The sequence below is a fragment of the Melopsittacus undulatus genome, chromosome 1 (genome assembly GCF_012275295.1).
Source record: "Melopsittacus undulatus isolate bMelUnd1 chromosome 1, bMelUnd1.mat.Z, whole genome shotgun sequence".
NCBI classification, from domain to species: Eukaryota; Metazoa; Chordata; class Aves; order Psittaciformes; family Psittaculidae; genus Melopsittacus; species Melopsittacus undulatus.
Window position 1 is genome coordinate 114753247 of NC_047527.1, and position 16909 is coordinate 114770155.

At 37.2% G+C, this 16909-nt stretch overlaps 1 protein-coding gene across 1 annotated transcript in view; it reads right to left on the reverse strand.

The window, feature by feature from the left end:
- MYO3A (myosin IIIA) overlaps positions 1 to 16909 on the reverse strand; it is a 116412-nt gene that overhangs the window by 30686 nt on the left and 68817 nt on the right. The window contains exons 17-22 of the mRNA XM_031052492.2: positions 13638 to 13764; positions 12453 to 12663; positions 10362 to 10509; positions 3052 to 3205; positions 1956 to 2044; positions 92 to 221 (exon numbers count right to left, since the gene is read on the reverse strand). Of these exons, the coding sequence (XP_030908352.2) occupies positions 92 to 221; positions 1956 to 2044; positions 3052 to 3205; positions 10362 to 10509; positions 12453 to 12663; positions 13638 to 13764 (859 nt within the window). The remainder of the gene's footprint in view (positions 1 to 91; positions 222 to 1955; positions 2045 to 3051; positions 3206 to 10361; positions 10510 to 12452; positions 12664 to 13637; positions 13765 to 16909) is intronic.

Sequence of the window (16909 nt, forward strand, 5' to 3'; positions counted from 1 at the left end):
TATAATGTCATCAACCAGTGGTCATATGAAACCTAATGGTGGTCATCATGAAGGTTAGAGAAGAATAAGAGGGTCATCCCAATAGCAATACCTGTTTTTGTAAGAGGATGGGTTACCAGCTGTCGTGTCAGATTGTTTTCAGATGATCGCAGTAGCAGCACAATATCAGCTGGCAGAGTATCTCTGTTTTTGGCTAGGAATCCGCTTGCATTATATAGAACCTGTTTAAAAAGTGTATTTATGCACCTTCTGGGCTTTTGAAAAGTAATTGTAAATTTAAGCCCTAAGCATGCTTAATGGAATGTGGCTTTTAACAGTATTTGAATATTTAATGTTCTTTCAATATTTTCATATTCTCTGAATAAATCAAGACACACAAATAGTTTTTCAGCCATCAGGCTCTCTCTTGCTTACAGTATTCCTTTTGATCACTGTAAATTCCAACTTTTCAATACTGAGAACTGTTATGATGCAGATCATTAAAAACAAATCCAGCATTTCAAAGTAGCTTGAGACATTTATTTTCCCTAATGAAGATACCTTGATATTAGCTTTAGCCAGTGTGCATTTATCACTAGGACAAGTGTACTATAGTCCTTCTTTACACCAGTACATATATAAATGCACAATTAGCAATGCACTTGATTTCAATCATACCACACAGGATTAGCCATATGACTGTACAATTTTTCTGTCCCATTCAGACTGTGCTGTACTGGACTTAGGACCTGTCACTTTTCCTAGAGATCTTTGTGTTAATTGTAGAGGTTGTCTGCAAAATCACAAACTGCATAGTGAAACTGGAAATCTCTAAAAATTTCAGGAATGGTGCACCTCACTCAAAATGTACCCTTAGGGCTCTATCCCAACGATGGTGTAAAGGATCCACAAGAAAACCTGGCTTGCAAAGAGGGGTAGAAGATACTGACATTATTTAATTTAGAAAAAACCTCACAAAACAACAAAGTTTGTAGAGTGCAAATAAATGGTTCTCCAGTTCCACAGTAAATGGGATTATGAGTAATGAACTTACATCATAGAAATGGAGATACAAGCTGGATGGTAGGAGAAACTTCCTAATGAGAAACCCTGTTGAACACTGGAAACGTCTGATGGGGCACAGGTGGAATCTTCCTGTATCTGGACTGGTAAAGGGAGACCTGGCTCTCCACTCCTCAGCAGTAAGTATGCTATACTGGTTATGTGTGCTTTAGCTGGAGATAAAGTTCAGAAGAGCTACTGCACGCCTTTTGTAGCTGGCTGTCTTATACAAAGAGCAAGTTATCTTCCATCAGCTGATGGGCAATATGTTGCCTCTTTCTAGGCCAGCTGCTCCAGTGCTGTTTCCTATGAGACAGCAAAGCTCACTCTCCACACTTTGAAAGAGCTCAAGAGGAGGTGGGACACCTTGCTTTCACAAGGCAAGGTTTAGGTGACCAGTGGCATCTTGCTGCAGAGCAACAGCAACTCCCCTTGACTCTGAAAAGCACGTGCAACAAGTCACCTTGTACAGGAGGGCAAGATGCTCCCCATGAAATTAAGCAGAAAGCAGGGCCTGAGCTATCTATCTGGCTGATTGCAAAGTACAAAACTAAGTAAGGCTGACGGCGTAATAGAAAGAATGGAGCTGAATCCTGATTCAAAGCAGTGGGAAAAAGCATACACAAGACTTTGAGGAACTAAGGGGAAGATCACTGAGTTGCGTAATGGTTATGTTTTGGTTCTTCTATAATACAGTCATTTACTTGGTGACATTTAAGAAAAATACACTCCTGCTATTACCTTTTTTTTATGAGGCAAAATAACTTTTTGATTTACTTTTAATGTGTAAGGCACTACCAACATTTCTATGTCAGGTCTTAACAGATGAAGGCTGAGAACTAATCCAGCTGACATCTATTTCCTAACAGCTCTACCATTTCACAATCCCCAAATAATATCATTAGGTATCTTACCTTTCCTGCATAATGATAAATCCCAAAGGTTAAATCTACTCTTTTGGGTCTCCAAAAATATTTTGACTTCAAATTATCTTCAAATTTTTCTGAAAGGAAACGCATAGCTTACTGGAGTTACTGCACAATAATTGTCTTCTAAAGCTGCATCTCTCTAAGGATATTGCCTGACTTCTCAGACAACAAGGATGCACAAAGGTGTTTGATGTTTTTAAGCACAAAGGTACCATAATAGTCTTGTAACAAAAGGTACTGGGTAGAGAATATAGGAGCTCTTGGATCAGTTACTTAGTTTGTACCAATTGAAATAATGTAGTAATTCTTCCTAAGGATTCTTTGGGGAATTGTAATGAAACATTTACCAACTGATTGATCTGGACTCTAGACTAAAATGTATGAGGATAGAAAGATAACAAGCTCATATAATTGTTTCAGTATGGGCATTATAACTAGGATATTGTTATTAGGTTTTGTGGTTGGGTGCTGGTTAAAACTCTCATCTGACACTCTGCAGATTCAAAAATGCGTAAAACAAGGACTTATGTGCATAGAAACCTCACTGAAACAACTACATCAACTGTAACTGCAATTACTCAGCAGCACTGAAATATTCAGGATCTGAATAAAAATATATTCAGGGGGGTTAATTTTAATTTCTGAATAAAAAAACAGGAAACATAATTTGCTGAAAGGCAATGAGGCAGGTTTGCAGTCACTACCTTTTAAAAGTACTAAAATTCTTGTTTGGAGACAGGTCATCAAAAATCTCAGAGCTGAACATGACTCAACATTGAAAACAGTGGTCTTGGCATATGAACCTAGAGTTTTAACTCAGTTTGATCTTTATCTTTCACACCTTGCAGCTAAGAATTATTAAAGGCAGAAGAACTAAAAATCTGGATCGGCAGCCTAGGTTCATTTGTACTCTGGATGTTTATCTACTTCAAAGACACATCCATACATGCGTGCATGCCTCCCACAAACATATTGTGAAACTGGAATGTGGGCCTGCTAAAAACATAATTAGCGTGTAGCATCAAACAGAAATCTAGCAGGGAGACATCCTGCAGAACTAGGAAATAAACCATGAACTTACCTACAAGTGTCTGATCTGTTGCTTGTGGGAATCGACTTTCCTCATCCAGCAGGGACAATAAACCCATTGGTTTCTGCAAGAACATATCCAAGAGGGGCCTGTTGTCCTCATATTCTATAACTCTTGCATCAACACCTTCATACAGGTATTCATTCTGTAACAGCCAACAGAAGGCATGCTTTGTTTATGATACAGAACAGCTTCAGAAAATAATTCACAATATGTCAATTGTGGCAAACTAAAACTATATTGAAAAAGTATTCCCTGTGGCTAAAGACATCAAGGTTTTGCAGGAACAAATGTCAGCTGGGATGTATCATACTGTCAGGCTATAGATTTTAATTTGCCTTTGCATATGTAGGTGCTTCCTATGGCATATTTGGTAAAGCAAGATACTTTGCAGGAATATGCAAGAATCAAAGAAACAGAGTTGAAGAAGATGAAGTATAGTGTTTGCACTATTTACTTCCCTCACCTGCAATGTAAAAAATATTTCTTAATCATTTAGAGCTACATTTACATTCCCAGTTCATTGCTCAGATCTATATGATGTACAATGGCCAAGATTTACAAAAGTGACTACAGATTATAGGGGCCTCACTTGTTTGATCTCATGCTTCAAACACCTGGAAAAGGTCTTACGTGGAGAAGAATGGTGCACATGCTTTCTAATAACTAAAGAACAATGTACATACTTTAAAAAAGAAATAAATAGTCTCAGGTTGGCCTCTACAACATTTTCACTGCTTTTAAGGAATCAAGGAAAGGCATTCAGTAAGATTAAAAAGCAGTAGAAAACTGGTGGGTGTTTTTTGTGGGTTTTCTGTTTCGTTGCTTGGGTTTTTTTTTTTTGCTCCTGAAGACTGCAAATATCTTTGAATTCCTACTAGGCTGAGAAAAGCCTGGTAATAAATGCTGTGCCCACATTGTGTTGCAACGGTTTTATCTTTAAAACAAGTTATAGCTGAAGAATACAAGAACTACTTTCTTTAATCCTTCAGCAAGGCCAAGGACAGCCATAGACTTACCAAGAGAGGGATGCCCTAGGGACTGCTGCCCCTCCATTATTTTTGCCTGCATCACATAGTGCAATAGCAGTTATCCTCTGCACAGTGCTCCTACAGATACTAAGGCTGCCTTCAGTCCTGTGAAGGCTATAATATGAAACACTTAATTAAGCCTTTTGATCTACTTTAAAAATAATCCCTCTTCCAAAGGATAGGACTTTATGAAATTATTATATTAATGTATAGTGCAAACATCACAGTTGTGCTATTTTGAATTCATTGTGAGAAGTGTCATAAATGTGATTGATGGCTAATATTAATGAGTTCAAAGACCTCTAACCCTGAAAGACCTCTCTGTATGTCATTCACTCATGTCTGAGGGAGGGAAGAAGGCGTTTCAAAAAGGAGTTAACTGCCTTATACAACAGAAAAGCGAGTTATTAGACTTCATACCTCTTAATCTCTAAGCTAGAGAGAAACAGAAAAATTAATAAAATCCATAGCACTGTCCTCAAAATACAGGCCCAATAAATAAATCTACTGATCCATTTGAAAGAGAACATATAGAGAGAATATATACCCAAACCCTTCCAGTAACCAGATTAATCAAATTTCCAAGGACACTCTTCACTCTGAGGATAGGTTATGGCTCACTTTATATGCCTGTACAAGGGTGTAAGCAGTAAGAATCTCTGTTACAGCCCCATGAGGGCTCCTCATCTCAGACACATAACATTAACTTCATTCATGTCTCCCCTGGAGCAGTGGACAGGTGGAGTTTTGCTTTTTATTTTAATCAATAACCCAAGTAGCAGAACAAGAGAGGAGAGTAAAAAATGTATCACTGATATAAGCAAGAAGTTAATTATGCACCTGTAGGAGCTAGTGGCAGGAAAGCAATGAGCCCATGCTGTCTCCCAGTCATAACATGGGAGTAGGGGCAGTTTACCTGAGGGCTATGGCTGTACTGACACGCAGATGTTATGCTCATGAAAACAGCTGTTACTGCTTAGGATTATTAAAAGTACACTTAGGAAGTGGGAAAAGGGAAGAGATTGCTCAGGATCAATCTATCAGAGAAGATTGTTTCTGTGACACTCAGATATCCCCAAAATCCTCTTAGACAACCTATTTAATGACTAACTTTTTCCAACTTCAAATGCATGTGAGAGAGGCTAGTTTAGAGAGCTGATAAAAGAGTTCTCCTCTTTGAAACTGAAAGGAGGCATGTAATAGCTGTACTACTACACCATAGCAGCAACATCTGCTCCCCTCCCTGCTCAGAATGTGCTGCCCAGCGGGCCCTGACCTCCAAGCCTGCAGCGTATGTGGCCATGCAGTCTTTTGTGTCTGCACCTCGACAACTGAGTGCTGATGAGAATGGTCCTGCTGCTGTCTGCCCAGTAGGATATGGAAAGAGTTTAGTCCATCACTTCCCATGGGCTCCTGGAGGATGGCTGACAACTAATTCTTCCAGCTACCAGTGTAACAGATGGCTCAGAAATAAGATACCGTATTACATTGTCTTATGCAGTGCTGGTCTTCAAACATATTATTAGGATACAAGCAGCCTTAATGATGCACATCATAAACCTTCAATGAAATAGATCTCATTTGAATTAATAAGCTGCATCAGCTAAAGGATTCTATAATCCCCCATGATGTTTTATGACAAGAAAGCCCCTTAAAATAGCAGCTGCTCATTGAAATTCTAAAGCACAATCCACTGTAAAGTATTCTTATGGATGGGATGTCAAAAGGAATGACTGAGTTACACTAGTACTTGGGCTCCTATCTCAACTCAGTATTGCATGGTATCTTTTCTGTGATCAAAAGCAGGTAACAGCTTGTGCAACTTGGTTTCACTTAATAACAAAAGAATTATTAAATGCATTAGGAAATGGTCGTCATACTTAATAAAAATAAAGTAATGGCATTTTGTTGAGAACACGGTATGATGACGCTTTGGTTTAAGTAGGAACACCAGAGACTTAGTCAGAAGGAACATTTCCTAGCTTAAAGTAAAAGATTAAACTGTCATATGAATGCAAAATAAATATTATATATATTTAATGCACAAAGTAGCATCATTCCAACTGACAGTAAACTTGACACTTTCCAAATGTGTCAGGTATTTGACCTTACACCTTTTATTTTCTGCAGAAGAATCACAAATGAGAAAAATAGGAAATTTGTCTTGCTGGACAATGTTACCTGCAGATCATGGAGCTGTCAGAATGAACTTACATCAGTACCTTACATGTAAGGAAAACACCCTGAAGGATAGAACTGAAGGTGCTTTGCTTAATATTAACCTAAAACCACTTGTGCCAGCATTTATTGCACTTAACTGCAGACTAAGGGACTAAATTGGGAGACCACATTTCTTCCCCAATCAGCAGAGATAGATATAGATCTATTTGTCCCCACTGATTATTGGGGATGTAAACTATCCTTATTTTAAACAATACTCCCCTCTTCAGCCTTTCTGTTAAATTACGGAAAAGAGATTGCATTCATGCCTAGAAGCCTTTATTCTTTGATGCAAAGGTTAAGTCAACAATAAAGAATAAATTCCCTTAATTTGAGCTCTCCATGCTGGTATGCAGACACTCTGAGCCACTGGTGGTGATAGTACCACTGTTCCTTCCCACTATTCCTATCACTTCTGAGGCCCTATTTTGTAGGTCATACTTCAGAGGAAAGCAAAACAGTGAACGCTTGTCAGATTTAGATACACAACACAAACCACTGACTGTTAAAAACATATCACCTGCAACACTGAAAGTACAATTCAGCCTTATGAGGTCATTTACTATTTGGCTTTATTGTTTATGTTGACAAAAAATAATTCACCCCTCTTAGTTATATAATCACTCATTAGGTTGACATGGGTTAATTGAGAACTAGACTATCATCAACAGATTTAGGCCTTTACTTCCCAATGAATATGTCAAATTTCATCTAACTGTATGTGGTATGGAATTGAAAAGGCTAAAACAAGAAAAAAAAAAGAAGAAATATTGTACCTATAAGTTTTACTTTGCTTGAGGGAAGTGTGAAAGAAATTAAATTCTGCAGTCTTTCTTGGGTACATCTACAGGGGCATTCAGTGTCATGTTAGAGATTTCTGAGATTGCACAGAGCACACCAACATGTCTGTCTGGCATTGCACAGGGCTGTGGAGAGATACCAGCCCATGCCTTTGAGTTGTAATGCAGAATAATGCATTCGTCATTTCCTGGCTCCAAAATGGGGTGAATTACACCCACATTTGCATGAAGTTAATCTACATAGCTCATTCCGCACTGCTGCAGTAGTATCTTTGGAGACTGCTACAAGATAATATAATGAAGATTGATATAGTCTGGTGAAGCTGTATCATGTAAATTAGACATCTTAGTTGGTTTATAGGCAGGATGTGGACATTTGTAAAAGGAAATATTAGGACTAGTATAAATGAAGTATGAATGGAAATGTGCATGTAAGCACCTGAAGAAAGAGTCTTAGAAGAATGGCCTATGAAGAACATTTACTCACAGCAATAAAATTGAGGAAAGCACTGTTTACCTCAGGACCAGAAGGTCTTCACTCACACAAAAACACAGCACAGGCAGCCAGTGAGTGGAACAACCTCTAAATCTGGCAACAAGAGGATGGCTGCAAGGTTACAGCATTTCACATAACACCTTCCCTTTTCCTACAAACCTACCAAGGAAACAGATTATAGGCATAAGGATGCATATATTCCAAATAAGTAAAACCAGATAATGACCTTGCCTAAAGATTACAGAGGCTAACGTAAATAAGGTTCTGAGGCAAAGAACCACCCTGTAATAACTAATGATTGATAAATGGTGCAAAAGATCTGCCAAACAACTATATTGGCAAGAACCTAAGAGACATGATGAAGACTTGCAAGCTGGCATCCTTTGTTCTCTGTGTCACTCACAAATGATCCTGGCCAGACCACCTGAACTCACACATCCTAGTGCTTTCTACATGAGTGTGAGCCAATGAAATCTATGACAGAATGAGTGGGACTGGCCAAAACTGAAATATGTCAGATCGTCTTCTTCAAGGATCATCTTCCCCTTGCATAAGATCTGTAATGTCATACTAATTGCCTAACGGGAGAAAAGGGTAAACTCTATGTTGTCAAAATCAGAAGTTCAGTTTTTCCTCATCTGCTCAGCAGCAAAATAACCACTCTGACATCACTGTAGCAGGACATGTGCAGGAGAGCATACTGTTCCTACTAGATGACGACATTACAAACTTCTGCATTGATATAGGTCTGGCCAAAATGTCCTCTATTAGGATATCTAGAAACAAGTAAAGGCAGACTCAACGAACAAGATGGAAGTCCCATTAAAAAAGAGAAGGAATAGGAAGATGTAATTTGGAAGTTCAGGGATAGAGTTAGGAAAGCCAAGCCAAGTCCATCAGCTACAAAAAGGTAAGTAGGGAAATTGTGTGCCTGTTGCTGAATGCAAGGATGCCACAGAAAAGAGAAGGCTGCATGAAGACCTCATAGCAGCCTTCCAGTATCTGAATGAGGCCTACAAGGATGCTGGAGAGGGACTCTTCATCAGGGACCATACTGATAGGGCAAGGGGTATTGGGTTTAAACTTACATAGGGGAGATTCAGGTTAGATGTAAGGAAGTCTTTGTGAGGGTGGTGAAGCACTGGAATGGGTTGCCCAAAGAAGTGGTTAATGCTTCATCCCTGGCAGTGTCCAAGGCCAGGTTGGACAGAGCCTTAGGAAACATGGTCTAGGCTTATGCGTCCCAGTCCATGGCAGGGGATTGGAATTAGATAATCTTAAAATCCTTTCCAACCCTAACTATGCTGTGATTCTATGATTCTATGATTCTATGATACTTGATGCCTTCTTTGCTGTGGTTTTGACTGATAATCCCAGGTCCCTGAGACCAGAGGGAAAGTCTGGAACAAGGAAGACTCACCCTCCATGGGGGAGAAACAAGTTAGGGATCATTTGAGCGAAGTTGACATATGGTCAACTTCCCCTCCATGGGACCTGGTCAGTGCCTGGATTTGACAGGAATAAATAACAGTGCTGCAGTCTGTGCTATTTCCATTATTCAGTTTTTAGAAAACAGGTGCTCTTTTTGTGTGAATTTATGCACTTTGGAAAGAAGATATCTAAGTAATTGTAGTAGTTCAGGCTAATTTCTCTCTGACTTTTTGGTGGTATTAAAGAGAAGGAAATAAGTGTGACTGAGAATCTTCCATATAAATCTATAGAAACTATTACAAGATCTTAGACTGCAAGACAGCATTTCCTGAAATAACTGGAAACAGAATAAAACATTGATCCATATAAAAAAATATTAATTTTACAAAAATGTATAGACCTCTAGACTGATACATGCACATGCACACCTCCATACACAGACATTTTCCAAACTTATACCTGACTTGCCCTTAATACCTGCAGTGATTAACACTCACAAAATACTAATTTTCTATTAATAATTAAATTAATAATTAGAATTAGTATTTGCACCTATGTATCAAAACTCCCAATAATTTCAATAAAGCAGAAAGTTTGAATGTTGACTGTTCAGCTTATTCAGAATTCTGGAATATTTCTATTTTCAGCAAGATTATTATTTTTTTTCCCTGAATATGTTATTTCTTCAAATAACAATATTGAATAATGACTTAAAAATGGTTAATTTAATTCTCATGGAATTATTTACAAAGCTAAGATTATTTTTTTGAGGTTTTTCACTATCCTCTTGAATTTCATAAACTTTTATAATTACAACTCTATTATTTTCCTCTGTTTTCAATAAAATTATTTACATTAAATCCACCATTCATTGTTTAGCTCAGATGATCTAGTTTCTGAATAAAAACAAGATAATTTTGAGCTTTTAATTTTTTAATAATGGAATTTCAGTGTTCATTAAGCTTGCTAGCAAGGTGTTACAAACACTGCACTTCAAAAATTATGTTACCACTACTTTTTTTACTGTAGAAACATACATTACATCACTCATGTTATTCCTCAAGAAAACAACATTGCATTTGTTTCAAGTCAGCTATCACTGTGTTAATGTTGCTTAGATACTGTAAATTTCAAGTTTAATGCAGTTTATGTAGGCATTTTACTTGCAAATAGCAAGCACTGCATCACAGAACACATACTCAGAAAATAGTTGTTATAGTCCACAATTTACAACCTATTATGGAGAAGGAATGATGTAGTTTCTTGAGACAAGGTTTTATATGTTCAGCAATATTAAAGCCTTATTAAACTACCAACACATACCTGCTCCCAGGCAAAGACATGTTGATTGAAGTAGAATTGAATTTGTTCATTGGCAATGTTGATACAGAGTTGTTCAAAAGAATTTTTTTTGAAATTCTCAAAGCCAAAGATATCAAGAATTCCAATGTTCAAACCATCATCGTTTCCACTGCAAAGATTAAATAAACTTTCTATTGCTTTATCTTTATTTTATATTGACTAGCTCCTTTAGTATTTCACAAAAGAAAATAATGGGCCAAATCTGGAAGCCAGTTAAACAGCATCATTTTTGCTAGAACAGATACCTCTTAAAGTAACAATCACTTTTTGTTTGAAATAGAATAAATACACATCAACTGAAAGATGACTGTATTTGCAGACCAGATACACTGAATCACGTCTGAGTCAAGTGATAAGTGCATAGCAGATCTACAATTTTACTTTTAAACTAATATTTGCTAGTTATTATTCTATTGTTAAAGCTGACTACAGCACTGAAACAAGCAGTGCTTTTTGTTTCTCATGTAATAAGAGGCTTTACTCACCATCTTCGAAATTAAAGATTGCTGTCATTAAATATTACTTCTCTCTGCTATTTATTGGCAACAATTAAATCCACTTATTTCAACATTAAAGGTAAAAAAATGAAATGGCAAGACCTTTTCTGTATCTAAATAACTACTTTAAGTACTGGAGTGTGATATTAATTTAAATTACCAATTAAGTTCCAGAGAAGTACTAGTAGTAAAAGCATTGGTTTGAAATTTTAGCTAAGGTATTCTGAGAGACACATGGCCATTTCTGCAACTGGAAAAAAAGTGTTAATTTTGTATTTATTTCCTGAAAAAAAAAATTAAGAGGACATAATTTTATATAAAACTGAAGTTGACATTAGTGTGTTTTCCCTGGCTAAACTAAAAAAATAAATCACAGTCTATGTATGAAACCCGTTTGAGGGGCTATCTCTAAACAGTATTTCATTATTTTTTAGAATAAAATAATAAGGAAACTAGATATGAAGAACCAGCCTCAAGATACTCATGAACAGCAGTTTAACATTTTTGTGAAGTCCACCTCAGAAATGGAAGTGTTTAATTGTTGAGGGACCAAAAGTATTTGTTTATTTTGACCTGAATTTGGTTAGTATTTTATCTGCCTATAAATTACATTTTTGGTGAATACACTGCTGACATTTGTCTGTCTTGCCCCTTCTCAGAGCTAATTATATAAAGATAGAAGATACAAATTATTTTAATACCACAAAACCAAAGCAGATTTTTGGGTGGTTTTATTTTCTATAGTGACTATGTCAGATCAAACCTTCTTCCTCCTCACCAGCATAATAAGTATGCAATTGGAAAAGGTCTCTCTAACAGGTATGTGAGAGAGAGACATAGGAATGAATTTTATCCTATCACTTACTGATTAAAGTTCTATTTATTGATGCTCTGCTGTAACCAAATATTTGAAAGTTTAGACAAATTTTAGGATTGCAGCCTTGAGTGCAAAACAAAGCTATTTATTATTGATACTCCTCTTCAGGTAGTTGTAAATTTGTCCATTTCCACTGCTACTAACAGGCATAGAGGGCTCTGACCAATAGGATCTCCAACGCAAGCCACAAAATGTGTTATATTCTCATTCCCAACATCTTTCTTGTCTCTGTGTTTAAACTGTCACCTTGTAAGGGTATAGGGTGGACATTAACCTCAGTGAGTGTGTTTGGAAAGTACTATCACACATACAGGAAACCACACTCATAACAGCGACAGAAGCAATGGCATCGTGCAAATAAGAGAAGAATTTCACCTATGTAATCAACAGGTGAATGTCAAAAATTGACCCTGAAAAAGTATAAATGAAAAAGTAGTTAATATGTAATTTATGAAGGGTTAAATGAGTAAAGGTAAAACAGGAAAACACCAGATGTTTGTGTTATCCGTATCTACTGTAATTTCACTACAAAGTCTGAATAGGCTAAAACCTTTTTTTTTTAATATGGTGGTGGTATAAACAAAAAGGTAACAGAGAATAAGTGTATAAGAATACTAAATGCTTTAGTGTAGATATTATTCCCACAGAAAATCTCTATTCTTGAAAAGCTTCTTTTACCTTAAATGTTTGTCAGGTTTGAGTAAAGTGTTGATGCGATTGACTATCCAGCTAAAGAGGCGCCCATACAGTGCTTTGGCCATGGCATCTCTGACATCAGTGGCTTTTTCCACAGTGTTGGGACGAATAATTGTTTCTCCTCGAGTCACTACACAGTGAGAAGTGAGGGCCTCTTGCAGCTCATCTGCCTGAATACACAGCAAGGATGCACCTAGAAAGGAAGGTCACAAGCATAGCTCAGAAGCAGATTTTTGAAGATGAGCATTTCTGCAATCAAAGTTGCAAATTCAGTGTACAATAAGTGCCAAATTAAAGTCTTGAACTATGACTAACGAGGACGTTCATGCCAAACAAGTGTCAGTATCTAATTTATTTATCTACCTTCCTACCTTCCACTGCAATCAATGAGTAAGTGATTCAAAGCAGAAGCCTTTAGGTTCTAAAGTGCTTTACCAAGAAGGCTATTTCTCCTAACTTTCCACAGAGAAATGCTAGGGAATCTAGGCGACTATATCAAGAGTATGTAAGCTGTGAGGTGTATCTCTCTCAGTTATAATCTATCCACATAAGCCACTGCTTCCCTCCTTTTGAGCCAAAAATGGGGTACTTCTTTCCCATTTCTACAGTATTTTTCTGCCGGGAAATGTTTAAGAAGATGCTGTGAAGACTTTGTTATCTCCCCACCTATAATTACTGAGAAAGAGTAGCAACTTTCTTGAGAATCTTTGACTCGTTCCTTCCTCTGCCTCCTGGCAGCCTGCAACATAAGGCATCCCTTCCAAAGAATTAGTGATTCATATTTCAACAGACACATGTGGGGAACAAATAATGAATAATGTGAAAAAGAAACTGGGAAAAACCTATTCAATGTGTTAATGATGTTCTGCATCAAATGTTCAAAGAACCTTGGAAAACTTCTAAAGATTTGATTTTCAGGCATTTGCAATATTAGTCATGTTTCCTGAATGCCAGTGAACTGGTTAGTCAAATGAGGTGCATAACATGGAAAGTTTTTTCATTTTGTATTTGCAATCATGTGATCTTGGAATTATCTATTTTCAGCATTTAATTATTCTTGCAAAATTTCCAGGTGAATACAGTTTTCACTGATAACTCACTTGCAAGAAAAGAAATTTGCTATCAGTCGTAAAGGAAAATAATCTTAAATTAAGAAAAAATACTCACAATTCTCAAGGGCTACTGGATTAGAAATGTTGCTCTTGTCTATCATATGTTCAGATACTACTGCAGAAAATTCAATGTTACCCACATTTAAAATGGCAGCCAGGACACTGTACACACTTCCAAGTTCCTGAAAAATATATTAAAAAAGATGCAATACTGAATAGCCAGATAGATTTATCACTTTGGTTTGTGCAACAGGCATGTGTATGTGTTCTTCCTGTTGTCTGCCACATGCCCACTACTTTTAGGAATACTTCCTCAGCAGATGTATTTCTTTGCCTGTTCTGTACTCAGCGTAGTCTTTCAAGTGTAAGACACCCAAAGAGGGCAAGACACACTATATCCTAATCTCTCCTCCACACTTGTCAACAGGACAGGATTGACACTGACTAGGGAAAGCACAAAACAGTGGTGAACATAATCCTTTTACACAGAAATAATTCAAAGGTTATTTGTATCAGCCCTTTACTGTGCCTGCAGGCACAACCACATCTAAGAATGTTATACCTAAATCAACAAAAACACAAAAAAAATCCGCATCTATGTTTCTTGGATCACGGAAACAAAGGCACCCTGAAAAAAAACAGGTCTGCAATGGCTCTCACTGACATAATCAGAAAAAGTTTCACTGGGAGAAGAGTGAGACCTCACATCCCTGATTTGGCAAAGCATCTTACTGTGGAGACAGTGTTCTCACAGGAGAATGGATATTTGGTACATGAGCTCTGAATAACGCTGAAAGATACAGCAAGGCCGTGAGAGGCCCAAGGAAGCCTAAGCAAGCAAGATAAGAAGAAGCTGGAATTCACTGAGTGATGAGAACTGTGGACTGTTGGCAAGCGTTCGAGGTCAAGTTCTCACACCTGTGCTTAACCAATTATATGTTAGTCACTAAGGGTCTTCAGGACAAGTATCCAATCATGATATGCCAAATTGCTGTAGGTGTGTGTAAGCAATAGTATATAAGGAGTTAATGCTTTGCAATAAATGGCTTTTTGTCTGATCACATTGATCTCTGACTGAGTCCATTCCGTGGCACCTTACCCTTCAAAACGTCAGTTAGGAACTGTGTATTCACCAAAGAACTTAAGCACAGACTTTACTTAAATGTATTTAAATTTCAAATGATTTAGTAGGTTCTGAAGAGGGATTGTGCCTTGAAAAAAGACAAATATCCATCTGAACAGTGAAGTGATACATACAGTAAATTATCTTAAGTACTTATATATGACAAAATCAGATTTGCGAATAATGAAACAATGCTTTCATTGCAGGTTTGACTTAGATTTGAACTGTGAATTTTCATCCGTACTGTGAATGTTTCTCAGTATACTTGACGATCTCTTGAATATTTTCTACTCAGAAATGCTGAGTTCCTGTAAAAGAGACTCTGTTTTAAGCTAAGAATCTCTGACACTATATATTTTGAGGTATGCATTAATAGCATATTTTATATATAGCAGTTTTATAAGTTTTGTAGTAGTTTCATATGAAGCAGTTTTTAAAAATATAATTGGTATTTTATAATGATGGACTTTTCACAGCACTTTATTCCTTATATTCAATAGTTTACTGGTACCCTGTCATGCATCATTTACTCAGACAAAATTCTTAATTGCTCTAGAATACTTGAGCTTGTTTTCAACACTTTCAGAACCTAATCTAGCAGTTATTAAATTAATTATTCCTGTGACAGCAAGACAAACTAGATAAGCTCACTCTAAAACATTATGCTTAGGATAATTGGTATGCAGTTTACCTAGGTTTTAAGCAATCATTTTCATTTTAAGCTTAGGGACATAGATGAAGTGTAAAGAAATGGATAGCTTAACTTCTACCATTATGCTGTACAGTGTGTATAGCTGCTGACATTTTTGTGCCCTTTTCCAGAGTGTTTGAAATCTGGCTTGATCTGTCTCATACAGTGTGATTACTGTTCACCTCAGGCAGTCCTTTCCTATTAATTTTGCCATGCAGCCTGAAATAAACCAGCGTGATTTTAAGACAGTGAGAACTGACAGCAGGTATTATTAAAGCCTGCCAGTCACTTCAGAAGTTTTTGAAAGAAATCAAGCCCTGTTTAGGTCTCAGTTTTAATTGGAGTGCAGAAGATATTCTGTCCAAGGTTTTCTGCCAACAAAACATGGAACAAGCTTATACAGAACCTCCTCCTCTGTGCACTGGCATGAATGTCAAAACTGAAGGCTGCATTACTGAACAGTGAATTTAGAGAACAAAATCATTGTCTTGAAGTACCTTTTTCTTACTGAAAATAAATTGTCTCTGCACATGTATCCTGTATTAGAATCTCAGTGGGGAAAGGTGACTTCTCTGTTCCTTCACTTGCAAACACAACCTCAGACACACTAATTCACCCTGTGGAGAATGTAAGACAGGCTAAAATGGATGGAGCTCACATGTAATCACAGTTAGATTGCCTGTGGTACTCAACCTGCTTCTGAAACTGTGGGAGAATTACTGTACAGGTGAGTAATTCTTTACAGATTCAGCTCACAGTGGCTTGCTGAGTTAATCAAGTAAAGATCCATGCTAGAACTGCACAATGCAGCCAGTGACCTAGTTCTAACTGGATCTTCAATATATAGGGAGGTCTCTTTTGGATGGTCAGGGTTATTGTTTCCATCCATCCAAGTGTTCCATCCATCCAAGTGAACAAAAGAATTGGGAACAAAACCAGGCTTGCTGCTTTTCATGGTATAAATTAGGACTTATCAAGGTCTCCAGTGCTGTGACAAAACTGCTATCAGTGCTGAGCTGTGCATCCTTCTGGATGCTGCTTCTGGAAAGGTGAAAGTACAGATATGAAAAGATGTGATAGTACAGGTGTGAAATTACTAAGTGCAGTTGTGAATAACCATGTAAAGGAGAAAGAGACTGTGAACACCACTGCTACCACAACTTAATGCAAAATTAGTATGGAGGAACAGAAGAGAATAAATCTGTTCTGCTAGCTACATTGAGGGAAGCCAGAAATATTCTACTGGAGTAATTTTCTGTGAAGAGATCCTTACAACACACGGTTTTGTCAAAGAAATTAAAACACACATCCATTCTGCAGCACTACTGCTGTGTTTCACAGGTCATACCCCTACTATCATTTGTGATAAATGAAGTCAGTGGTAACCTCTGGCTGAGATACATCACTTCCCCTAAGAGAGAACTAGTGTGCAGGATGGGGTTTCCTTCCCTTGCATTCTACTTTCTAAATTCAGAGGCTTGTTTTTATTTTAATTATACCAAAGACAGCCTGA